The sequence below is a fragment of the Spinacia oleracea genome, chromosome 3, assembly GCF_020520425.1.
Source record: "Spinacia oleracea cultivar Varoflay chromosome 3, BTI_SOV_V1, whole genome shotgun sequence".
NCBI lineage: Eukaryota > Viridiplantae > Streptophyta > Magnoliopsida > Caryophyllales > Amaranthaceae > Spinacia > Spinacia oleracea.
The window spans coordinates 63,844,138-63,871,865 of NC_079489.1; the positions used below are offsets into that span (position 1 = coordinate 63,844,138).

A 27,728-nucleotide genomic window follows, 5' to 3' on the forward strand; every position below is an offset into this window, starting at 1 on the left:
AATTTTACGAATTGGGGAAAGGCAAAATTAGGGTTTATACTTAACGGAAAAATCTGAAATTTTTACCATAGATCAAGCATGTACCCAGAAACATTGTGTCCGACACTTTTAATTTTTAATGAAAAATTAACAAAAATGCCCAAAAAAACGATGCTTCGAGGCCTGTTTTCGCAATTCTATTCTCATGAGTTGATCTTAGAAAATCGTTTTCCATCAGATTAGGGTTTTAAAAATCGAAAAAGTGAATATTTTTGATTTCGGAACTGCCAATTTCGCAATTAATCCCATAATTCGAAAAAATTCCGAAAAATCAACAAATATTCCAAAAATTTCGACAATGCAAAAACAATAATAATCATGCTAATTCATGCTTTGAATACATAAGGCTATGATACCACTTTAGGGGAATACAGTTAAACATAATAACATGTGCGGAACAATCCCCAAAGCCAGAAAACATGTATAAAGCACAGATTAAGCAAACTTACATTCGAAGCGTGTTTTCCACGTTAATCCGTCAACGAACACGAACAAAGAACTCCACTTGTCGTTCCTCTACTTGGTTCACCGATATGTCAGATCCGTCTTGATAATCGTAGCTTAGACAATTGATCAAGATACCTTGCTTTTTGGGAAGAACTCACTTTGGAGGCACAGAGAGAATTAGGGTTCCCTGTGTCTCTAGGGTTTGAGTGTATGAATTGTGTTGTGTGTTGGAAACTAGGTTGTAAGGTTATATCCTTAACCTTACTAACCGACCAAGCAAGAAGCAAGGCCGGCTAGCAAGCCGTGCGAGCCAAGCAATGGACACACGCCCGCGCCCAGCGACACACTGCAGGCCGAAGCCCACAGCGCGCGCGCCGAGCAGCTGGGCCGTGAGCCTTGCTCGCTCGTCGCTGCTGCTGCGCTATGCGTGCTGTTGCGTGCTCGCGCCCAATGGGCTTGCCTTGCTTGCTCGCGAGCTTGCTGGCTCGTTGGTCCTTGCACGCTTACGTGCTTGGCTCGACGGGCCGGCAACTCCGATGCCCTTCGTATTCGCGATTTAATATATTTCCGATATATTATTTATCGTTTCGTATACGACGAATCACCGTCGTACGATACGATTTATTCGTGTCGCCCAGCTTACGAATATTCGCGATACGATATACGATTCCGACAAAGGTCGTATCGTATAATACGTTTCCAACTATTTCCCGAAAAGCTATTAAATGAATTTTCGATTCATTTAATCCGGTGATCTGTTACGTGTCATTGGTGTGACCTTGTAGGTTCAGTCAAGAGTAAGTTGTGAATTCAATATCCATTAGAACTCACTGATCGGAAGCATTGCTCCAGCTAGCTGTTCCGATCACTTGATCTCACTGAATTAATTGTTCGCAATTAATCTGAACCTTGGTATTAGACTTAATGCACCTTGGGTGAAGGACATATTGTTAGGTTATGATACATATGACACTACATAGATCATGCGGAAACAACCATTAACCCAGGACAACATATTATTTACACATAATCATATAGCATAATTTAGATGCATACTCTTTGTTGCGTGCCCTCCCTAGCTGCGCCCGAACCGAACAAGAACAAGTCTTTTAGGACTCCAAGTGTCGTCCCTCCGTAGATAGTCCACAGCACGTCCGGATCCGCCTTAAGATTGACCAACTAGAATCGCCCTTAAGGTACTAGAAAATTTCGGCACTTTATGAGCAAGATGTGTGTTTTAATTTTCTCAAAAAACTCACTTTTGAATACTTTGAAACTTGTATATAAATTATGACCCCTAGGCCTTTATTTATAGAGTTATGGAAAAGGAATCGTAATCCTAGTAGGATACGAATTAATTGAAATTAGAATCCTACATGAATTCTATTTAATTAATTTATCCAATTAGGAATAGAAATTTAATCATACACTGACTCTTGTAGATTTAGGAATCACGCATGAGCACAAACTCACACACACACACGGCAGCCACAAGGGCTGCCCATGCGCGTGCGAGCAGCAGCCCGCGTAGCACGGCCCACGCAGCCGTGGCCCTTGGCGCGCGCTGGGCCTGCCTTGCGGTAGGCCTGGGCGCTGCCTTGGCTGGGCTTGTGGCGCGCATGCTTGCTGGGCGATGGCCCCGGCTTCGTGCTGGGCCTTCGTCCGGCAAGCCTCGTCCGATGCTAATTCGTACGTTACGCTTCCGATTAAATTTCCATTTCCGGAATCTATTTCCGATACGAACAATATTTAATATTTCCGATTCCGGAATTAATTTCCGTTTCGAACAAATATTTAATATTTCCGTTTCCGGAATTATTTTCCGATTCCGGCAATATTTCCGATTCTGACAATATTTCCGTTTCCGGTAATATTTCCGATTCTGGTAATATTTCCATTTCCAATAATATTTTCCGATACGTACCATGTTTCCGTTTCCGGCAACATCTACGACTTGGATAATATTCATATTTCCGATACGATCCATATTTCCGTTTCCGGCAATATCATCGTTTCCGGAGTATTCATTTCTTGCCTGTGACGATCTTAGCTCCCACTGAAAACAAGATCCGTCGGTTCCGAATATTCATAGATGGAGTATTTAATGCCATTAAATACTTGATCCGTTTACGTACTATTTGTGTGACCCTACGGGTTCAGTCAAGAGTAAGCTGTGGATTAATATCATTAATTCCACTTGAACTGAAGCGGCCTCTAGCTAGGCATTCAGCTCACTTGATCTCACTGAATTATTAACTTGTTAATTAATACTGAACCGCATTTATTAGACTTAACATAGAATGCATACTTGGACCAAGGGCATTATTTCCTTCAGTCTCCCACTTGTCCTTAGGGACAAGTGTGCATTTCCTAATTCCTTTGTCGCTCGATGCTTGCTCTTGAACATAAGGTAAGAGTTGTCATCCTTATTATGTCCAGAGGTGTTCCTCGGTTTCAGAGTTCAACTGATCAAATAAACAGATAATCATAGCCTATGATTCATCCGAGCACGGCCATGCATTTCACAGTTTCTAGCTCTCCGAGTGGCCTTGTACAACTTTTAAGCATCTCATCCCGATTTATGGGAGGACAATCCCAATCTTGCGATCTTGAGATTAGACTTCGTTTGATAGGTGATTACCTGATCGTTGCCTTTATAGCCTCCTTTTACGGTGCGACGGTTGGTCAACGTCAAAGCAACCAGTTCTCAAACAAGTAATCTCAAATCACTCAGGTATTGAGGATTTAGTGTCTAATAATTTAATGAAATTTACTTATGACAGACTTTCATCTCTTACAGTAAAGTTTCATAGGTCTTGTCCGATACTAGTCTTCCCAAAGTAAGTATCTACGCAAATGATTATGACATTGCCATGTCCACATAGTTCAAGAAACAGAACTACTAGTCATCTTGCATTCTAGTCGTCTAACGTTTTCTATGCGTCCAATTTTATAGAAAACTCCGACTAGGGACCATTTTCAACCTTTGACATTCAAGTTCACTTGATAGACATTTCTTAGTCACAGGACTGGTCCTGACAGTCTATCTTGAATATTTCGTCAAATTTGAAGGGACTCATCATTTAATACTAAACCAAGATTAAATGGAATATGAAAATACATTTCATATATGATAAATGTTCAACCCCAATGTTTTACAACCATGGGCCTCAAACCCATTTTCTAAAACAATTCATGGAATTCAAAGCTATGCTTGATTTCCAGTGCTACAACGTGAGTGTTGCTTCTCACTTGTTGCATAGGTTTAGTTATCATGCTTTGCCAATCTTAATATCCTTTTCATCGAATGTTCTTCGAGATATGATGATAAGATCTTTTCGAGTTTGTTTATTATGTGATCTAGTCTTTCTTACTTCGATGGTGGTATTACTCATTTTGCAATGAAGAACCATCAAGTTAGCAGACGTTTTTCTTGCTTCAAGAGTGGTTCTACGCATTTTTCAATGAAGAACCATCGAGCCAGCAGACAGGTGATCTACCCAAGTTCAGTGAAGAACTTTAAACTGAAGGAAATAATGCCCTTGGTCCAAGTATGCATTCTATGTTAAGTCTAATAAATGCGGTTCAGTATTAATTAACAAGTTAATAATTCAGTGAGATCAAGTGAGCTGAATGCCTAGCTAGAGGCCGCTTCAGTTCAAGTGGAATTAATGATATTAATCCACAGCTTACTCTTGACTGAACCCGTAGGGTCACACAAATAGTACGTAAACGGATCAAGTATTTAATGGCATTAAATACTCCATCTATGAATATTCGGAACCGACGGATCTTGGTTTCAGTGGGAGCTAAGATCGTCACAGGCAAGAAATGAATACTCCGGAAACGATGATATTGCCGGAAACGGAAATATGGATCGTATCGGAAATATGAATATTATCCAAGTCGTAGATGTTGCCGGAAACGGAAACATGGTACGTATCGGAAAATATTATTGGAAATGGAAATATTACCAGAATCGGAAATATTGCCGGAAACGGAAATATTGTCAGAATCGGAAATATTACCGGAATCGGAAAATAATTCCGGAAACGGAAATATTAAATATTTGTTCGAAACGGAAATTAATTCCGGAATCGGAAATATTAAATATTGTTCGTATCGGAAATAGATTCCGGAAATGGAAATTTAATCGGAAGCGTATCGTACGAATTAGCATCGGACGAGGCCTGCCGGACGAAGGCCCAGCACGAAGCCAGGCCATCGCCCAGCAAGCACGCACGCCACAGCCCAGCGCGCACAAGGCCGCGCATGCGTGGGCCGCGCTGCGTGGGCTGCTGCTCGCATGCGTGGGCAGCCCTTGTGGCTGCCGTGTGTGTGTGAGTTTGAGCTCATGCGAGATTCCTGAATCTGCAAGAGTCAGTGTATGATTAAATGTCTATTCCTATTGGATAAATTGATTAAGTAGAATTCATGTAGAATTCTAATTCCAATTAATTCGCATCCTACTAGGATTACGATTCCTTTTCCATAACTCTATAAATAAAGGCCTAGGGGTCATAATTTATACACAAGTTTCAAAGTATTCAAAAGTGAGGTTTTTGAGAGAAAATTCAAACACCCATCTTGCCCCAAAAGTGCCGAATTTTCTGAGTACCTTAAGGGCGATTCTAGTTGGTCAATCTTAAGGCGGATCCGGACGTGCTGTGGACTTTCTACGGAGGGACGACACTTGGAGTCCTAAAAGACTTGTTCTTGTTCGGTTCGGGCGCAGCTAGGGAAGGCACGCAACAAAGAGTATGCATCTAATTATGCTATATGATTATGTGTAAATAATATGTTTCCTGGGTTAATGGTTGTTTCCGCATGATCTATGTAAATGTCATATGTATCATAACCTAACAGTGGTATCACGAGCCCCTTATTATTTTCATAATCTAAATTGCATGAACATGGTTAAATATTACAAATTTGCAAGAATTAAAAGGGGTGATTAATTTTCGTAATTGTTAATTAATTGCAAATTGCGTTTATTTAATTATATGTACGCAGTTTTTCGGCAGTTTCTTCATTACTCATCCGAATTGAGTGATTTTTGTGTCAATTCCGCATGTAAAAGGCATTCTAAAATTTTGACAAAAATAGTATTTTTCTGCCGAACCCAGAATTCTCAAATTCGAAGCCTAACTATGACTTTTCGAAGGTTTTAGTTTTTCGGATGCAAAATTTCGTAAATTTAAGATGTTAAATTAAATATTTGCGATTCCTGTTGATAAATCTTGAATTTTGATTGACCTACTGCATATGTTTAACAAGTTTGAATGCCTAGTCTTGTTAATTATGCAATCTAATTTGTAATTATGATTAATTTGTTGAAAATTAGAATAATTTAGAATTAATTTGATTTTCATAATTAATTGTAATTTAATTAGAAACCTATGATTAAAAACCACCATAAAAATTGTAAATTTACGATAAATTTTAAATTTTTATGACCTAGACTTGAATCCATATCAATCGGAAATCAATTGGATAATAAATTTTCGATTTTTCGCCCTAAAATTATGAAATTAATAATATTTATTAATTTGTCATTAATTTTAAATATAAATTTTAAATTTTTATGCGATTCGTTCAAATAACTTGCACGCACGAAGCAATGGACGCTTCGTGTTACCCTTAAGGGGTGTTGTATAATGCGGGCATGCGACGACGAGCAAGGGAGCTCGTCGCCCGTGCGGCACGAATGCAATGAGCAAGGGCGTAGTGCACGAGCGCAAGGCAGCAGCCCTGCCTTGTGTCGTGTGCCACGAGCAATGAACGGATGGGCATGGGCGAGAGGCGAGCCAAGGCAGTCGCGTGTGGGCAGCAAGCGAGCTGCGCCACAGCGCGCGCTGCCTCGCACAACAGCGCGCAACCTCGTGCGCAGCGAGCGCAAGCTCGCGTGCCACGAGCGCTGCGCACAGCATCACTCGCGCGCACAGCGCGCGACGTCGCCCGCCCAGCGAGCGATGTCGCGCACCAGCGAGCGATGGCTCGCGCGCGCGCAGCGAGCGATCTCGCGCACCAGCGAGCGATGCAGCGCCCCAGCGAGCGATGGCTCGCGCGCACCAGCGAGCGATCTCGCGCACCAGCGAGCGCGGTAACGCGCGCGCGCTGCGAGCGATAGCTCGCGTGCGGTGGGCGCTGTGCGGAGGCTTGCGGATAGGACAGCAGCAGCTATGCGACGAGCGCATGGGCTGCGCGCACATGGCCAGCAATGGCTGTGTGCGTACGGCCCATGGGCGTGCAACGCGTAGGGTGTTTGCGTTTCGATTAGATCGTTTTGAATGTTTAATTTGAAAATTTCAGTTCACGTAATTTTAATTAATTTTAAAATTAATAATTTGAATTAATTTCTTGGATTTTAATTTTGAATATTATAATTATAATAAATGGAATTTATTCTAATTATTTTACTAAAATTAAAATCATGAATTAATTTAAATGCGACTGAAATTAAATTAAATTTTGGATTCAATTATAAATTTATATGAGCTTTAAATTTTAATTAAATTTGTATGTTTCCGGTTAGACTAGAAATACAATTTTATGTTTAAAATTAGTAAAGCATATGAATTTATTGGTTTGAGTGGGAGCCCTTTTTAGTCATAAACTCTTGATTAGGTCTACAAATCCTTAAGGTTAAAACAACTCGATTAGAATTAATAAGGACTGAATAATTGGTAGATTATTGGTGCCCTTGATTAATTGCTGCAAATGTTTACGTGATGCATAATGTGTTTAACTAACCAGCTATGTGGGCCATTCATGATAATGAATGGGTGAATGGTATATATTGTATATGTACTGTTTTGCAGGTTATGAAGTGACTAGTATGGCCCAAATAGGATAGAAAATATGGTCTGCGTACCATTAATTTGAATGTAATTGGTCTAAAGTACCAAAGTTGTTTTTCAATTCAAATATGGTCTGCGTACCATCAAATAGTTGTAATTAGTTATAACTTATCCTATTTGAAGAAAATGGTGCCTCCCACGGAGATTTTCAAGACGGACTTTGAAGTCAAAGCTTCAAGATGAAGTCGGGCCATACTAGATCACAAATATCTTATGCATGTTTTAAGTTATTTATTGCTTTAAATATGTCTTAAAATGCATGAGATCAAAAGCTTGATTATGTTGCATGATTAAGGATTTTAGTTCACTTAAAATCTAACCAACATAGTAAGAGCCTTAAGTTCCAAACTTAAAAATTGAGTTAAAAGGTGCCATGCCAAAATATACACTTGCTTGGATATCCTTTACATCAATCTAGTAATAGTTTTCGCTCAGCGAGGTGTTACTTATTGGTCCTAAAGGGGCAAGGTACACAAATAATTGTGAGTACATGTTAGTTTTGGTGAAACTCAACGATATAAGTAAGGAGTCCTTTTATGTCGTGGCAAATTCGATAGGTTTACCTAATAAGTTCTTAGACGTACCTATCAACCAAGAATAGTTTCTAGACTATTAGCAAAAGGCTTTTGCTTACCTAAGATGTTCTAGGATTAAGTCGACAAACTGTGCTTAGTTCTTCAATGATTTTAGGATCTTGGAATCATTTTATTCACACCTGCCGGAACACATAACTTGAATAAAATGCTTAATAAACATTGAATTATGCATGTATGCTAGAATTTAAGTTTATTAAGAGAAACTGTGAATGGTTATTTATTTGTTTATTCTTTTCAATTGTAGTTTTTTAATATGGCAAACAACAATTCATTCAACATTCGATCAATTCTCGAAAAGGAGAAGTTGAACGGGAAAAACTTCCTTGACTGGCAAAGGAACTTGCAAATAGTTCTTATGCAGGAAGAAAAGGAGTATGTCCTAGATGAGGCGATGCCCGAAGCTCCAGGCGACGGGATCACTCAGGCAGCCCTCAATCGTTGGATTGATGCCAACAAGGATGTGAAATGTCTAATGCTCGCCACCATGAGTGCGGATCTGCAGAAAACGTTCATCAACTCAGATGCTTTCACAATCATCAGTGAGTTGAAGAACATGTTCCAAGATCTGGCTCGAGTCGAAAGATTCGAGACTCATAGGCAAATTCTTGAGACCAAGCTTAAGAAAGGCGAGCCCGTAAGTCCACATGTTCTCAAAATGATTGGACTCATTGAGAATATGAGTCGGCTGGATCAGCAATTTTCTCAGGAAATGGCTATAGACACCATCCTCCATTCTCTTCATAGCGGGTATGATCAGTTTAAACTGAACTACAGTATGAATAGTCTGGACAAAACGCTCACTGAGCTTCACGGTATGCTGAAGACCGCTGAAAAGACGCTCAAAAGTGATAAGCAAGATGTGCTTATGGTGCGTGGGGGCAAGTTCAAGAAATCTGGAAAGAAGAGGAATGCTAAGAAAGGTGGCAACAAGGCCAGCCCAACTAAGCAAACTGGCGCCAAATCTGCAAAGAGGAAGGTCAGTCAACCCACTTCTGAATCCGAATGCTTCTACTGCAAGAAGAAGGGGCATTGGAAGAGAGATTGCTTGAAGCTAAAGGAAGATCAGAAGAACGGAACAGTCGTTCCATCTTCAGGTATTTTCGTTATAGACTGTATACTTGCTAATTCAACTTCTTGGGTATTAGATACAGGTTGTGGCTCACACTTATGTTCCAATCCACAGGGACTAAGAAGAAGTAGAAAGTTAAGCAAGGGTGAAGTCGACCTACGAGTGGGAAATGGAGCACGGATTGCTGCATTAGCCGTAGGAACTTACTATTTGTCGTTGCCCTCCGGGCTAGTTTTGGAACTGGAAGAATGTTTCCATGTTCCAAGTCTTACTAAAAACATCATTTCAGTTTCTTGCTTAGATGCTAAGGGATTTTCCTTTATAATAAAAGACAATAGTTGTTCGTTTTATTTTAAAGAGATGTTTTATGGATCTGCTAGATTAGTCAATGGACTTTATTTATTAGATCACGACAAACAAGTATATAACATAAATACCAAAAAGGCCAAAAAGGATGATTCAGATCTCACCTATCTGTGGCATTGTCGATTAGGCCATATAAACTTGAAACGCTTAGAAAGACTTCAAAGGGAAGGAATTCTAGAACCATTTGACTTAGAGGATTATGGTAAATGCGAATCATGTTTACTTGGCAAAATGACAAAGCAACCTTTCTCTAAAGTTGGAGAAAGAGCAAATGAACTATTGGGTTTAATCCATACAGATGTATGTGGACCAATGAGTACAAATGCTAGAGGTGGTTTCAGCTACTTTATCACTTTCACTGATGACTTCAGTAGGTATGGTTATGTCTACCTAATGAAGCATAAGTCTGAATCCTTTGACAAATTCAAGGAATTTCAGAGTGAAGTAGAGAATCAATTAGGCAAGAAGATCAAGGCACTGCGGTCTGATAGAGGCGGTGAATATCTGAGCTATGAATTTGATGACCATCTGAAAGAATATGGAATTCTATCAGAATTGACTCCTCCTGGAACACCACAATGGAACGGTGTGTCAGAACGGAGGAACAGAACCTTGCTAGACATGGTCAGGTCAATGATGGGTCAGGCCGAACTTCCATTAGAATTTTGGGGACATGCACTAAATACAGCTGCACTCACTATAAATAGAGCTCCGTCTAAAGCTGTCGAAAAGACTCCATACGAATTATGGTTTGGAAAGCCTCCAAATGTGTCTTTTCTTAAGATTTGGGGATGTGAAGTATACGTCAAACGATTAATTTCAGACAAACTTCATCCAAAATCTGACAAATGTATCCTTGTGGGCTATCCAAAGGAAACAAAGGGGTATTACTTCTACAATACATCTGAGAACAAAGTGTTTGTTGCTCGAGATGGTGTCTTTTTGGAGAAAGATCACATTTCCAAAATGACAAGTGGGAGAAAAGTAGACCTCGAAGAAATTCGAGTCGAACAACAAACTCTAGAGAATGCTCAAGATGACATTCAGGATGAAACTCAGAGATCTTTAGAAGAATCTGGTGAGAATCATGGTCAATCTAGAAATGTTACCCCGCGTAGATCGCAAAGATATAGATCTCAACCGGAAAGGTACTTAGGTATTTTGACGAACGAGAGCTATGACGTTCTATTACTTGAAAGTGATGAACCTGCGACTTACAAGCAAGCTATGACGAGCCCTAGCTCCAAGCAATGGCAAGAAGCCATGCAATCTGAATTAGACTCCATGTCTGAAAACCAAGTATGGGATTTGGTCGATTTGCCAGATGGCTACCAAGCCATTGGAAGCAAATGGGTTTTCAAACTGAAAAAGGACAAGGATGGGAAACTTGAAGTTTTCAAAGCTAGATTGGTTGCGAAAGGTTACAGGCAAGTCCACGGTGTGGATTACGATGAAACCTTTTCACCAGTTGCAATGCTAAAGTCTATTCGAATAATGTTAGCAATCGCTGCATATTACGATTACGAAATATGGCAGATGGATGTCAAAACTGCTTTCTTAAACGGCGTTTTAACAGAAACTGTGTTTATGACACAGCCTGAAGGTTTTGAGGATCCAAAGAATGCTAAAAAGGTATGCAAGCTAAAGAAGTCAATCTACGGATTGAAGCAGGCATCCAGGAGCTGGAATATACGTTTTGATGAAGCAGTCAGTGACTTTGGTTTCATCAAGAACGCGGACGAATCTTGTGTATACAAGAAGGTCAGTGGGAGCAAAATTGCTTTCCTAGTATTATATGTCGACGACATATTGCTTATCGGAAATGACATTCCTATGTTGAACTCTGTCAAGATTTGGCTTGGGAAATGTTTTTCGATGAAGGATCTAGGAGAAGCACAGTACATATTGGGCATCAAGATTTACAGAGATAGATCTAAAAAGATGATTGGACTTAGTCAAAGCACTTATATCAATAAGGTGCTTGATAGGTTCAAGATGGCGGACTCCAAGCGAGGCTACCTACCCATGTCTCATGGAATGACTCTAAGCAAGACTCAGTGCCCAAAAACACTTGATGAGCGTAGACGAATGAATGGGATTCCATATGCATCATTGATTGGTTCAATAATGTATGCTATGATATGTACACGCCCGGATGTTGCGTACGCACTCAGTGCTACGAGCAGATACCAGTCAGACCCAGGAGAGGCGCATTGGACTGCTGCCAAGAATATTCTGAAGTACCTGAAAAGGCACAAAGATGACTTCCTGGTCTATGGTGGAGATGATGAATTAATTGTTAAAGGCTATACGGACGCAAGTTTCCAAACCGACAAAGATGATTTCAGATCACAGTCTGGGTTTGTCTTCTGCCTCAACGGAGGAGCAGTAAGCTGGAAAAGTGCTAAGCAAAGCACCATTGCGGATTCTACAACTGAAGCGGAGTACATTGCTGCACATGAAGCAGCAAAGGAAGCTATATGGCTAAGGAAGTTCATAGGAGAACTTGGTGTAGTCCCCTCCATTAAAGGACCAATAGCCCTGTATTGTGATAATAACGGAGCTATTGCACAGGCAAAAGAGCCTAGACACCACCAGAGAGTCAAGCATGTACTTCGTAGATTTCACCTTCTACGAGAGTTCGTTGAAAGAAAAGAAGTCGAGATAAGCAAAATTGGAACTGATGACAACATATCAGATCCATTAACTAAACCTCTGCCGCAAGCGAAGCACAACTCGCACACTGCAGCTATGGGAATCAAGCATGTTGGAGAATGGCTTTGATGTCTCTGTTTAATGTTTTAAAGTTTTAGAGTTTAAATCTTTGTAAAACATTATTGGTTAATCATTCACAATAAATGAAAGGAATTCATTTTTCCATTTAATTTGTGGTTTATTAAATGATGAGTCCCTTCAACTTGACGATATATTCAAGATAGACTGTCAGGACCAGTCCTGTGACTAAGAAATGTCTATCAAGTGAACTTGAATGTCAAAGGTTGAAAATGGTCCCTAGTCGGAGTTTTCTATAAAATTGGACGCATAGAAAACGTTAGACGATTAGAATGCAAGATGACTAGTAGTTCTGTTTCTTGAACTATGTGGACATGGCAATGTCATAATCATTTGCATAGATACTTACTTTGGGAAGACTAGTATCGGACAAGACCTATGAAACTTTACTGTAAGAGATGAAAGTCTGTCATAAGTAAATTTCATTAAATTATTAGACACTAAATCCTCAATACCTGAGTGATTTGAGATTACTTGTTTGAGAACTGGTTGCTTTGACGTTGACCAACCGTCGCACCGTAAAAGGAGGCTATAAAGGCAACGCTCAGGTAATCACCTATCAAACGAAGTCTAATCTCAAGATCGCAAGATTGGGATTGTCCTCCCATAAATCGGGATGAGATGCTTAAAAGTTGTACAAGGCCACTCGGAGAGCTAGAAACTGTGAAATGCATGGCCGTGCTCGGATGAATCATAGGCTATGATTATCTGTTTATTTGATCAGTTGAACTCTGAAACCGAGGAACACCTCTGGACATAATAAGGATGACAACTCTTACCTTATGTTCAAGAGCAAGCATCGAGCGACAAAGGAATTAGGAAATGCACACTTGTCCCTAAGGACAAGTGGGAGACTGAAGGAAATAATGCCCTTGGTCCAAGTATGCATTCTATGTTAAGTCTAATAAATGCGGTTCAGTATTAATTAACAAGTTAATAATTCAGTGAGATCAAGTGAGCTGAATGCCTAGCTAGAGGCCGCTTCAGTTCAAGTGGAATTAATGATATTAATCCACAGCTTACTCTTGACTGAACCCGTAGGGTCACACAAATAGTACGTAAACGGATCAAGTATTTAATGGCATTAAATACTCCATCTATGAATATTCGGAACCGACGGATCTTGGTTTCAGTGGGAGCTAAGATCGTCACAGGCAAGAAATGAATACTCCGGAAACGATGATATTGCCGGAAACGGAAATATGGATCGTATCGGAAATATGAATATTATCCAAGTCGTAGATGTTGCCGGAAACGGAAACATGGTACGTATCGGAAAATATTATTGGAAATGGAAATATTACCAGAATCGGAAATATTGCCGGAAACGGAAATATTGTCAGAATCGGAAATATTACCGGAATCGGAAAATAATTCCGGAAACGGAAATATTAAATATTTGTTCGAAACGGAAATTAATTCCGGAATCGGAAATATTAAATATTGTTCGTATCGGAAATAGATTCCGGAAATGGAAATTTAATCGGAAGCGTATCGTACGAATTAGCATCGGACGAGGCCTGCCGGACGAAGGCCCAGCACGAAGCCAGGCCATCGCCCAGCAAGCACGCACGCCACAGCCCAGCGCGCACAAGGCCGCGCATGCGTGGGCCGCGCTGCGTGGGCTGCTGCTCGCATGCGTGGGCAGCCCTTGTGGCTGCCGTGTGTGTGTGAGTTTGAGCTCATGCGAGATTCCTGAATCTGCAAGAGTCAGTGTATGATTAAATGTCTATTCCTATTGGATAAATTGATTAAGTAGAATTCATGTAGAATTCTAATTCCAATTAATTCGCATCCTACTAGGATTACGATTCCTTTTCCATAACTCTATAAATAAAGGCCTAGGGGTCATAATTTATACACAAGTTTCAAAGTATTCAAAAGTGAGGTTTTTGAGAGAAAATTCAAACACCCATCTTGCCCCAAAAGTGCCGAATTTTCTGAGTACCTTAAGGGCGATTCTAGTTGGTCAATCTTAAGGCGGATCCGGACGTGCTGTGGACTTTCTACGGAGGGACGACACTTGGAGTCCTAAAAGACTTGTTCTTGTTCGGTTCGGGCGCAGCTAGGGAAGGCACGCAACAAAGAGTATGCATCTAATTATGCTATATGATTATGTGTAAATAATATGTTTCCTGGGTTAATGGTTGTTTCCGCATGATCTATGTAAATGTCATATGTATCATAACCTAACATAAACAACCCTGTTTTATTGCTTCTTAGGCAATAATTACTTTTACTTCAACTGTATAGGTTGCTAGTGATGCTTTGTTTGGATTTACCTATCCAAGCAGTTCATAGATATGTGGAAGACTCTCCAACTATATCTTAGAACATAGAAATTAATATTTTAATTTCCCACGCAACAACTCATGGTCTCCAATCCATGTTGCCATTTCAAAACACGATGCTCTATAGCTCGTCCTTATCAATGGTTAACTCCAAAGGGTCTTGCTTGATCCTTTGCCAGTGTTTATGCGTGTAGCATCAATATTTAGCATATCTTTATTTCCTTGAATCAAGAACTATTCCTATGTACCTTTTCAAGTACCATAAGTATTCTTGATCTCAATCTAGTTGATCTTCACTTAGATCAATAGAGACTGGTATATGTTCGTCATGCCTAAAGTCATACGATACGTTTTTGGCGATCCTCATATTATATCATACATGATAAATTCTTTTGCAGAATAATTCCCAATTGAATTCTATTCATGTAACTTTAGCTCATTCAATTTTAGTAGATACTGAATCCAGCTAAATTCTTTGACATATAATATAGGTTAAGAATCTCATTTAGACTCTTTGATGTTTAACTTAGTAAATGCTTATACATAGTTCAAACATTCTTTACTTAGATTTATTCACATGGGTCGAATATCTCCAATGGAGACTTTCGTGTTTGATTTAGTAAATGCCATTACTTAATCTAAAACAATATTATAAGATCTTTGTAAATAGATCTTAATACCCAATATGTACTAAGTTTCGCCATGGTCCATCATTGATGAATAATTTCAAATCTAAGTCATTAGCATTTGAATGTTATTTCACAATAGAGAGATATGTGTGTGATACACATAGGACCAAATAAGTTTTTATGTACTCCCACTAAACTTCTTATACATCTATAAGAATCATGTACATTTTATGAAACTAAAATACTTATTAGCTTCACTAAAATACAGTTCCAACTCCCAATTGCTTGCTTAAATCTGTACTTAGATTTCGTAAGCTAGCTTTCTTTTTCAAGCATTTATTTGGATCCACAAATCCTATGACATACCATGTACATAGTTTATTCCAACATTTGACTGAGGAATACGTTTTGTCATCCAATTGCTATATGTACCAATATGCAATCATTGCTTGAATTATAGACTTGAGCATTACGATTATGCATGAGGTTTCAACACAATTCACACCATGAATTTGCTTGTAACCTTTAGCAACTAATCTAGCTTTGTGTGTGAACACAATTCCATGTTTGATGGTTTTTATCCTTAAAACAAACTTGCAACCAATAGGTGTGAAACTATTCTTGCAAATCAACAAAATTTCAATTTTGTCATCAAAACATTGAGTATGTTTTATGGCCTCTAACCATTTAAAACATTTGAGTCTATATATGGCCTCTAACCATTTTAGGGAATCTGGGTTTCGTCATAGCTTTCTTACAAGTCACAAACTCATTAATCTACATGATAATAGTTTGACTGCAAGTTGTAGGTTTCTTCACTATTTAATAGAAGAATCTCATAGTTTCATTGACCTGATCTCTATGTTTCTTCACTATCTAATAGAAGAATCTCATAGTTTCAGTGACTTGAATTCTATGCCTACTTGGGTATAGAACATCAAACAATAGAATATCAATAGCCACTTGAAAGTCCTTTGAATATTCTGTTCTCCTTGAAGCACTTGTAAAGTCTTCTAAGAGATATCTATTCTTTAAAGCCACTTCTAAAGTCCTTAAAGAATAAGTTCGGATTTTCTGAAGCACTTCGAAAAGCCTCCGGAATGTCCGTTTATGTTTGTTGTTCGCCTCGAAAACTTTCGAGGTCTATTTTCTCCCACTTGTCATTTTGGAAACGAATCTCCAAAAAGGACATTATTTCGAGCAAACAAACATTATGTTCTCAAAAATTCGTGGTAGAAACAATACCCTTGTGTCTCATTTGAATAAATCACAATGAAACATATATCTATACTTGGGCCTTAGTTTGTCGAATGACAAACACTAAGCTCCCACTGAGTTTTGCAACTCTCTAGATATATTTTATGAAAAGTTATTCTGAAATTACTTTTCAATAGCTTTGACGAATTTGGTTTAGTTTGGTGGTAGTTGAGCATTTTGTTTTAGAAATTATAGGAAAAGTCTTTATGATTCATCATTGATCGAATCAAGTACTAATTGACTTCGATCATTCCAACTTAGATATGCCATATCTTATGGAGCTAGATTGTGAAATTACAACACACAATCATTGATGATCATATTTGGTCTCAAGTAATCATCAACATGATCTAACCTAGATCTTTATGATTTCTTGCCAAGTGGATTTTATACTTCTGAATCTTTGAACTAGCCAAACAGATTCAACTTATATCACATTTGAGTAAATAAACCTATATTCACTCAAATCCATGTGAAATAATAAAGTCATAAAATCTTTCTTTAGCTTTGAACTCTATCGTCTAGGCGTTCTAACAATAGTTCATATCTTTTGTTACTTTCAACAAGTAAGACTAGCTTGTCTTAAGTTGATCTAGAAATCAACCAACTTTCAAAAGTCCATTAAAATAGAGCTTTTGAATGTTAACTTGTTGATATAGTCTAAGCAACAATGCCAAAGATTAGTGGAACTCAAATCAAGGGGTTGATTTGAACCTAGTAAAGTTCTTTAAAGAGTTGTTTGTTTTAATCAAGCATATTGACTCATTCTGTAAATGACCATTTCATTCAAATGAACAAACAATCAAGCATTGTTTTTGTTCTTCTGAATGTGAGTCTTTCTGTGTCTGAAGCAGAAATTTAGGTATGCTGATTATGGAACAAAATAGCCATTAAGTTCCAGCCTTTGAAAGGACTTAAAACAAACTAGATGACCCTACAACTAATGTAGCATTGCCATGCTTCATTTCCCACTTGTAGGTCATTAGTGTATCCTAGCTTCCATTGTTTGAGTTATTACCGAAGTAAGAACCTCAAGCGGTATATGATACCAAGGAAGTTTGATTGCTAGGTCACTTCTCTTTAAACATAAACTTATAGGTAGAAACGGAATCGTAAATTCCTTTCATTTGTTCCTTGTTTCCTATTTCTTGTACCCTTTCTTATAGTCTTAAGAATTGAATTCTTTAGTGTTGACTTTTATACTTGTTAGACATGTCCAATGTCACCCCAACAAGGTTCTTAACATTTAATTTATGTTGAATATTAAGTTTCAACTAGATGATCTTACCAGAAGCTTCTAAAGTTCTCTAAGTATCGATCTATTCGAATGTCTAGGGACTAGACTCATTCGAGAATTAAATGGACAAAGATATTAGGTTGTTAACCATTGGTAAAGCTGAGCGTATTAAACTCAATGCTTTATGATCTCAAAACTACATTGTATTTTGAATTCACAAGCACCAATTGGTTTGCCATTCGATTTTGATATTCGAAAACAACCATAAAAGTCGATATAAGAAACGTACATTTTAAATTGCTCACTTTCTCTCTTTTCCGTGAATCGTTCTTGGATTCACTACCAATCGAGGAAATTTACTGTTACCTTTCTAAAAGGATTTATTGCAGTGCAAGATATTTAATTATAAACAATAATTAAAACATACATTGAAGCATGCAAAGTCTAAACATTTATCATGAATAATAACTTGAAAATTAAAGCAATCATGCAATTTCAACAAGTTATTAGCATTTTATTCGAATTTATTGTTCCGGCAGGTGTGAATAAAATGATTCCAAGATCCTAAAATCATTGAAGAACTAAGCACAGTTTGTCGACTTAATCCTAAAACATCTTAGGTAAGCAAAAGCCTTTTGCTAATAGTCTAGAAACTACTCTTGGTTGATAGGTACGTCTAAGAACTTATTAGGTAAACCTATCGAATTTGCCACGACATAAAAGGACTCCTTACTTATATCGTTGAGTTTCACCAAAACTAACATGTACTCACAATTATTTGTGTACCTTGCCCCTTTAGGACCAATAAGTAACACCTCGCTGAGCGAAAACTATTACTAGATTGATGTAAAGGATATCCAAGCAAGTGTATATTTTGGCATGGCACCTTTTAACTCAATTTTTAAGTTTGGAACTTAAGGCTCTTACTATGTTGGTTAGATTTTAAGTGAACTAAAATCCTTAATCATGCAACATAATCAAGCTTTTGATCTCATGCATTTTAAGACATATTTAAAACAATAAATAACTTAAAACATGCATAAGATATTTGTGATCTAGTATGGCCCGACTTCATCTTGAAGCTTTGACTTCAAAGTCCGTCTTGAAAATCTCCGTGGGAGGCACCATTTTCTTCAAATAGGATAAGCTATAACTAATTACAACTATTTGATGGTTCGCAGACCATATTTGAATTGAAAAATAACTTTGGTACTTTAGACCAATTACATTCAAATTAATGGTACGCAGACCATATTTTCTATCCTATTTGGGCCATACTAGTCACTTCATAACCTGCAAAACAGTACATATACAATATATACCATTCACCCATTCATTATCATGAATGGCCCACATAGCTGGTTAGTAAAACACATTATGCATCACGTAAACATTTGCAGCAATTAATCAAGGGCACCAATAATCTACCAATTATTCAGTCCTTATTAATTCTAATCGAGTTGTTTTAACCTTAAGGATTTGTAGACCTAATCAAGAGTTTATGACTAAAAAGCGCTCCCACTCAAACCAATAAATTCATATGCTTTACTAATTTTAAACATAAAATTGTATTTCTAGTCTAACCGGAAACATACAAATTTAATTAAAATTTAAAGCTCATATAAATTTATAATTGAATCCAAAAAAAATTTAATTTAATTTCAGTCGCATTTAAATTAATTCATGATTTTAATTTTAGTAAAATAATTAGAATAAATTCCATTTATTATAATTATAATATTCAAAATTAAAATCCAAGAAATTAATTCAAATTATTAATTTTAAAATTAATTAAAATTACGTGAACTGAAATTTTCAAATTAAACATTCAAAACGATCTAATCGTAACGCAAACACCCTACGCGTTGCACGCCCATGGGCCGCACGCACACAGCCATTGCTGGCCATGTGCGCGCAGCCCATGCGCTCGTCGCATAGCTGCTGCTGTCCTATCGCAAGCCTCCGCACAGCGCCCCATCGCACGCGAGCTATCGCTCGCAGTGCGCGCGCGCGAGATCGCTCGCTGGGCGCGCGACATCGCTCGCTGGGCGCGCTGGCTCGCTCGCTGTGCGCGCGAGCCATCGCTCGCTGGGGCGCGACATCGCTCGCTGGGCGGGCGACATCGCGCGCTGTGCGCGCGAGCCATCGCTCGCTGGGGCGCGACATCGCTCGCTGGGCGAGCGACATCGCGCGCTGTGCGCGCGAGCAGTGCTGGGCGCAGCGCTCGTGGCACGCGAGCTTGCGCTCGCTGCGCGCGAGGCTGCGCGCACTTGTGCGAGGCAGCGCGCTTTGTGGCGCAGCTCGCTTGCTGCCCACACGCGACTGCCTTGGCTCGCCCCTCGCCCATGCCCATTCGTTCATTGCTCGTGGCACACGACACAAGGCAGGGCTGCTGCCTTGTGCTCGTGCACTACGCCCTTGCTCATTGCATTCGTGCCGCACGGGCGACGAGCTCCCTTGCTCGTCGTCGCATGCCCGCATTATACAACACCCCTTAAGGGTAACACGAAGCGTCCATTGCTTCGTGCGTGCAAGTTATTTGAACGAATCGCATAAAAATTTAAAATTTATACTTAAAATTAATGACAAATTAATAAATAATATTAATTTCATAATTTTAGGGCGAAAAAATCGAAAATTTATTATCCAATTGATTTCCGATTGATATGGATTCAAGTCTAGGTCATAAAAATCTAAAATTTATCGTAAATTTACAATTTTTATGGTGGTTTTTAATCATAGGTTTCTAATTAAATTACAATTAATTATGAAAATCAAATTAATTCTAAATTATTCTAATTTTCAACAAATTAATCATAATTACAAATTAGATTGCATAATTAACAAGACTAGGCATTCAAACTTGTTAAACATATGCAGTAGGTCAATCAAAAATTCAAGATTTATCAACAAGAATCGCAAATATTTAATTTAACATCTTAAATTTACGAAATTTTGCATTCGAAAAACTAAAACCTTCGAAAAGTCATAGTTAGGCTTCGAATTTGAGAATTCTGGGTTCGGCAGAAAAATATTATTTTTGTCAAAATTTTAGAATGCCTTTTACATGCGGAATTAGAACAAAAATCACTCAATTTGGATGAGTAACGAAGAAACTGCCGAAAAACTGCGTACGTATAATTAAATAAACGCAATTTGCAATTAATTAACAATTACGAAAATTAATCACCCCTTTTAATTCTTGCAAAATTGTAATATTTAACCATGTTCATGCAATTTAGATTATGAAAATAATAAGGGGCTCGTGATACCACTGTTAGGTTATGATACATATGACACTACATAGATCATGCGGAAACAACCATTAACCCAGGACAACATATTATTTACACATAATCATATAGCATAATTTAGATGCATACTCTTTGTTGCGTGCCCTCCCTAGCTGCGCCCGAACCGAACAAGAACAAGTCTTTTAGGACTCCAAGTGTCGTCCCTCCGTAGATAGTCCACAGCACGTCCGGATCCGCCTTAAGATTGACCAACTAGAATCGCCCTTAAGGTACTAGAAAATTTCGGCACTTTATGAGCAAGATGTGTGTTTTAATTTTCTCAAAAAACTCACTTTTGAATACTTTGAAACTTGTATATAAATTATGACCCCTAGGCCTTTATTTATAGAGTTATGGAAAAGGAATCGTAATCCTAGTAGGATACGAATTAATTGAAATTAGAATCCTACATGAATTCTATTTAATTAATTTATCCAATTAGGAATAGAAATTTAATCATACACTGACTCTTGTAGATTTAGGAATCACGCATGAGCACAAACTCACACACACACACGGCAGCCACAAGGGCTGCCCATGCGCGTGCGAGCAGCAGCCCGCGTAGCACGGCCCACGCAGCCGTGGCCCTTGGCGCGCGCTGGGCCTGCCTTGCGGTAGGCCTGGGCGCTGCCTTGGCTGGGCTTGTGGCGCGCATGCTTGCTGGGCGATGGCCCCGGCTTCGTGCTGGGCCTTCGTCCGGCAAGCCTCGTCCGATGCTAATTCGTACGATACGCTTCCGATTAAATTTCCATTTCCGGAATCTATTTCCGATACGAACAATATTTAATATTTCCGATTCCGGAATTAATTTCCGTTTCGAACAAATATTTAATATTTCCGTTTCCGGAATTATTTTCCGATTCCGGCAATATTTCCGATTCTGACAATATTTCCGTTTCCGGTAATATTTCCGATTCTGGTAATATTTCCATTTCCAATAATATTTTCCGATACGTACCATGTTTCCGTTTCCGGCAACATCTACGACTTGGATAATATTCATATTTCCGATACGATCCATATTTCCGTTTCCGGCAATATCATCGTTTCCGGAGTATTCATTTCTTGCCTGTGACGATCTTAGCTCCCACTGAAAACAAGATCCGTCGGTTCCGAATATTCATAGATGGAGTATTTAATGCCATTAAATACTTGATCCGTTTACGTACTATTTGTGTGACCCTACGGGTTCAGTCAAGAGTAAGCTGTGGATTAATATCATTAATTCCACTTGAACTGAAGCGGCCTCTAGCTAGGCATTCAGCTCACTTGATCTCACTGAATTATTAACTTGTTAATTAATACTGAACCGCATTTATTAGACTTAACATAGAATGCATACTTGGACCAAGGGCATTATTTCCTTCACATATTTCCTTCAAAACTAAATCTACCCCAACTAATTCAGTTACACCTTCTTTGCTCAGAATCGGAGGAGAAGCATCACTACAACTATCCTCACCTAATTATTCAAGCTTAAACTAGGTGGATATTGTTGTATCTTTCAAGACAAACTATTTTATTTCAGGTATTGCTCCATTTGGTTATTCTTTGGCTATTCTATATCCATGGAGAGGAAAGATGAAGAGAAGTATTTTAGTATTAAAGCTCCGTCACGGAATGTTAATGAGGAATTAATTCCGTTTTATAGCTTCATAGTTATCTGCCGTCGGACCCAATTAGTTAAACCTGGTTTGTTCTTTTCAGGTGGATTCCCCCTGACCAGCTGTTTAATTGTTATTAACCATTTATGCATCATTAACTATAGTACTTGGACAATTTACATCCATTAGGCGATAGTTTTAGTATTCTAGGAAATTACCCTCGTAATTTTCCTAGAATACTAACTATAGTACTTGGACAATTTACATCCATTAGGCGATAGTTTTAGTATTCTAGGAAATTACCCTCGTAATTTTCCCTAGGCTTTCTCCGTACGACTTTTATGACATTTGTTATTATCCCTTGGGGTCCAACAACTAGTTACAATCTATATCTATATACTCTACTAAAACACAGGGAGCACAGTTTGGAGCTAACAAGTGTCCCTGTATAAAAAAAATATTTATTTTTTTAAAACTAAATTGTTTATATATTTACATTATTAGATATGTTAGAATATAGTTAGCAATCTAATATAGAATATACATATGATATTTAAATATAATCTACAATAGAATATTAAGATCTTATGGTTCCAAATATAGAATAAGATTAAATTACCAATATATTTTTATTCTTAACATTCATATATTATGTTAAATATTATATCTCTTATTTACCAAATATAAAAATATTCTATCTCTGCTATTTTTCCTAAAACTAAAAGTCTGACTACTTTATATGTTACTTGATTAAATAAAAAAAAGAATAATTATTACGGAATAACAAACATACTCTATTTATTATGACATGTAACTGTATCAATTATTTTGAAACAAATGAAAGATTAAATTACCAATATATTTTTATTCTTAAACATTCATATATTATGTTAAATATTCTATCTTTTATTTACCAAATATAAAAATATACTATATCTGCTTTTTTCTAAAACTAAAAGTCTGACTACTTTATATGTTACTCGATTAAATAAAATAAAAAGAATAATTATTACGGAATAACAAACATACTCTATTTATTATGACATGTGACTGTATCAAAAATGAAGTATGTTTATTTATTTACAAGGACCAACATATTATCTAACCCAATTTATATTTTTCTTAAATCAATATATACTTTTAGTTGAAGTTGACATACTTCGCATTCCTACTTCCGCTCCCGAATGATCTTTACGTTAGCTATTTGCACCATAATTAAATGTTATGTATTATGTAATATTCTATCTCTTATTTACCAAAAAAAAAATATTATACTAAAAGAGTAATAAAAATAATATTAATATTGTACTAAAATAATAATATTCTATCTCTTATTATGATTTATTTTTTTGGCAAGCAAATAAGAATATATTGATTAGCACAAACACGGTTTTACAACCATGACAAATTGCAAACCCCTAGCAGACAGCAACAGAACCCAAAACAAGCAGGCTAAGAGCACCTAGCCTAAAAAACACAAAGGAGAAGCAATCACTCCCCTCATTACAAACCATTGAACCAGTTGAGATCACTGGAACTAGACTTCTTGCTAAGAAGGTTATGGACCCTCCCTTTCACCTCTGCCTTGATACAAGCCACAGTAGCTTGAACAGTAGGAACCTTAGCAGACCACACTGCAGCATTTCTAGCCTTCCCTATATTATAAACCAGTCTGGCTATAATAGTAAAGATGATTGCTTTTTTGCTTTTGCCTCTACTGTGTCTTTGCACCCCTTTGAGTAGACCAGTAATAGTGGTTCTGTTTAAGTGAACCCCAAGCCAATTCATAAGAAGTTGTCTGCATTGCTTGCTAAACTCACAGGTAAAGAAAAGATGATTAATCTTCTCTACTTGAGTAAAACAAATGGGACATAGATCATCAGGAGTTATCCCCACCTTGTGAAGTCTCTCCTTTGTTTTAAGTCTATCTAGCATTGTGAGCCAGAGAATGAACCTGTGCTTTGGAATAGTCAGTCTATTCCATACATCAGCACTGAGTATACACATATACTCTCATCAGCACTGAGTTAATCAATTGTACTCTACCAGCAAAAGACAGATGTCTAGAGCTCCAGTGTCTCACTCTTGTTTCATTTTGTCCACCAATTGCCCACAGTCACTTGCTTTTAATTTTCATGGACTAACAGACACACCCAAATACTTGAAAGGGAGACTCCCCTGAGTAAAACCAGTTGAGAGGGTATGGTTTCAATCTCCAGGTCAGATATGCCACAACAGTAGAGGGAAGATTTAGAAACATTAACCACAAGACCTGTGGTTTTGGAGAAGATTTCAAACCCCTCCATCATCATGTTGATCACCCCCTAATCCCCCTTACAAAACATCAGCAGATCATCTACAAAACATAAATGATTCAACCTCAAGCATCTGCATCTAGAGTGGAATTTAAATCCTGGACAATCACCTACAGATTTCATAGTTCTTGAGAAGTACTCCATATACAAGGTAAAGAGCAAGGGGGAGAGAGGGTCCCCTTTCCTTAATCTTCTTCTTGGATGAATGAGTTTGGATGGAACTCCATTAATCATCACTGAACTCCATTAATGAGGGTCCCCTTATTATGAAATATTAATATTATACTAAATAATAATATTCTATCTCTTATATTATGAAATTAATGTGGTGATGAAAAATGTCACCTTATGATTCGCCTCTGTTTTAATATAAAAAATAATTAAAATAAGTAATTTAAATTTACTTTGTCTTATATAAGGAAAAATATACACCATGAAAGTAGTATTCACTATTCTTAAAGATCTTGTTAATAATAAATATCCTAAAAAGTTTACGTAAAAAATTAAATTACCAGTATATTTTTATTTTTAAACATTCATATAATATGTTAAATATTCTATCTCTTATTTACCAAATATAAACATATTCTATCTCTGTTATTTTTCCTAAAACTAAAAGTCTGACTACTTTATATGTTACTCGATTAAATAAAAAAAATTGGAATAACTATTACGGAATAACAAACAATGACATGTGTTTGTATCAATTATTTTGAAACAATGAAGTATGTTTATTTATTTACAAAGACCAACATATTATCTAACCCAATTTAAACTTTCCTTAAATCAATATATACTTTTAATGGACATACTTCGTCTTCCTACTTCCGCTCCCGAATGATCTTTACGTTAAATAATTGCACCATAATTATGTTATATATTATGTTAAATATTCTATCTCTTATCTACCAAAAATATATATTCTACATCTACTATTTTTCCAAAAACTCAAAAAGCCTCACTACTTTATATGTTAATCCACTTAATAAGAAAAAGATAGAATAATTATTACGGAATAATTAACATACTCTATTTATTATGACATGTGACTGTATAATTATTTTGAAACAAATGAGTATGTTTATTTATTTACAAGGACCAACAGATTTATATAACTCAAATTACATTTTTCTTCAATAAGTATATACTTTTATTTGAATTAGACATACTTCATATTCCTACCTCCGTTCCCGAATGATCTTTACGTTAACTATATGAACCACAATTAAAGAACTTTGGTGACTATGTGATGATATATGCGGGTAACAAATAGGAAAATGAGTGACTAAAAGGCTCTGTTTTGTTCGACTTATTTTGACTTATTGTAGATAATATAAGTTCAATTAAGATAAACCCAATTAAGATAAGTTAATAAAACTAAGTCTTTTCATACATTTTCACACAAATAATTTTATTTCAGACAAAATAAGTTTTTTCAGTTCGGATAAGTTCAGTGAGTTAAGTTAAGTTCATATGAGTTCATATAAGTTCAAATAATATAAGTTCATACAAAATAAGTTGAATAAAATGGAGCCTAAATGAATCAACAATGCAAGTGAGTGAAAACTAATATTAAAGTATTGTGAGTGAATAATTTGTGGTTCACGTACTCCTATAATAAAATATTGTAAGTTGTATGTTGTGGTGGGAAAATGAGGGAATGGATGTAAAATTTATATGCCTACAATGGAACAAACCAGAGTGGAAAGAACTTTTAGGAAATGACTAAAACATAAAGCGTAAAGATCTTAAGTGCATGAACGGAGGTTATTGTAGAAATGATGAGTTTAGATAATGTTTATCTCACATCTATACTAGCTAGAAGGGCAATAGAGAAATATAGGGATACAATATTAGTTGGTGCAAATTGCCAAAATTGCTTTTATTATTGAAAAACTACAAATTTTCTAATTTTTAATTTTTTTTATCAAACATCTACATTCAAATGGTGTCAAATTAATGACCCCACATCTTAAACAGTAGCTCCTCCCCCAGGTCTAAAGCTAGGTTTGAGGAGGGTGTGGATACACAAACGGTAATAGAATATGGATAAATTTGTTTCCGCCTGGGAGGCGCGGATTAGGACATGAATGAGTACCGTACCTATCGTGGTGGCGGGCAGAGGATGCGAGAATTTAGGGACCAACGCCACCCCGATTCGAAATTATCAATAGTTGATTAAAGTATATATGGTGGGGCTTAGTGTTACATGATCCGAGTAATGATTTGTATGATGGGGGGAGTATTAAGTGGGTATAATACTATTGAAGTAAAGAGCAGACGAGAATAACTTTATGCTTGAAACAAGTGATGAAAGGGGAAGAAAGTAAATTTATTTACATACCCATATTTTTTTTTCAAATTTTTAAATAAATAACAAATGAAATGGCAAAGTAACAGATCTAACCATTATTAGATTTAATAAGAAGATTATCTATAAGCTCTATATTAATGATACTTATCTATCTTTACTTTAGATAATGCAAATTTAATATTCATATCATAAATGCACCTTTCAACCAAATTGATCATAAGTTTTCTAAAAAAATAAGAGGACAATAAACTTATGGCAAATTTGTTATAAAGGACCTTTTATAACCCAAATTTTGCGAGAAAGTACCTTATATAATTTTTTTTTGTGAAATCACACCTTAATGTAATTTTTTTGCGAGAAAGGACCTTATATAATTTTTTTTTTGTGAAATCACACCTTAATGTAATTTTTTTTGCGAAAGACAACCAAAAGTAAATTTCCGGCATTGACTGAGTTTTTTCGGCCATTGACTTGCACGTGAGAAGCACGTGTGACTTTATTTTACTACTCACACCCAATTTTCCTCCAAAATTCTAAGGTTCAAAACCTAAAGTTGAAAAAAAAAATCGAAATAAAATCAAGTTTGAAAATTCAAGACTCGGGAAAATCAATGTCTTT

General features: G+C 37.1%; 1 protein-coding gene across 1 annotated transcript; it reads right to left on the reverse strand.

The window, feature by feature from the left end:
• Window positions 1–23,984: 23,984 nt before the first annotated feature.
• Window positions 23,985–24,488, reverse strand: LOC110806220 (uncharacterized). The gene has a single exon (XM_022011864.1). The coding sequence runs from the start codon at window positions 24,486–24,488 to the stop codon at window positions 23,985–23,987; it is 504 nt and encodes a 167-aa protein (XP_021867556.1).
• Window positions 24,489–27,728: the final 3,240 nt, after the last annotated feature.

Bases quoted from the DNA above. Each gene is read 5' to 3' on its own strand.
- LOC110806220 (XM_022011864.1), bottom strand. From the start codon at position 24,488: ATGTGTATACTCAGTGCTGATGTATGGAATAGACTGACTATTCCAAAG.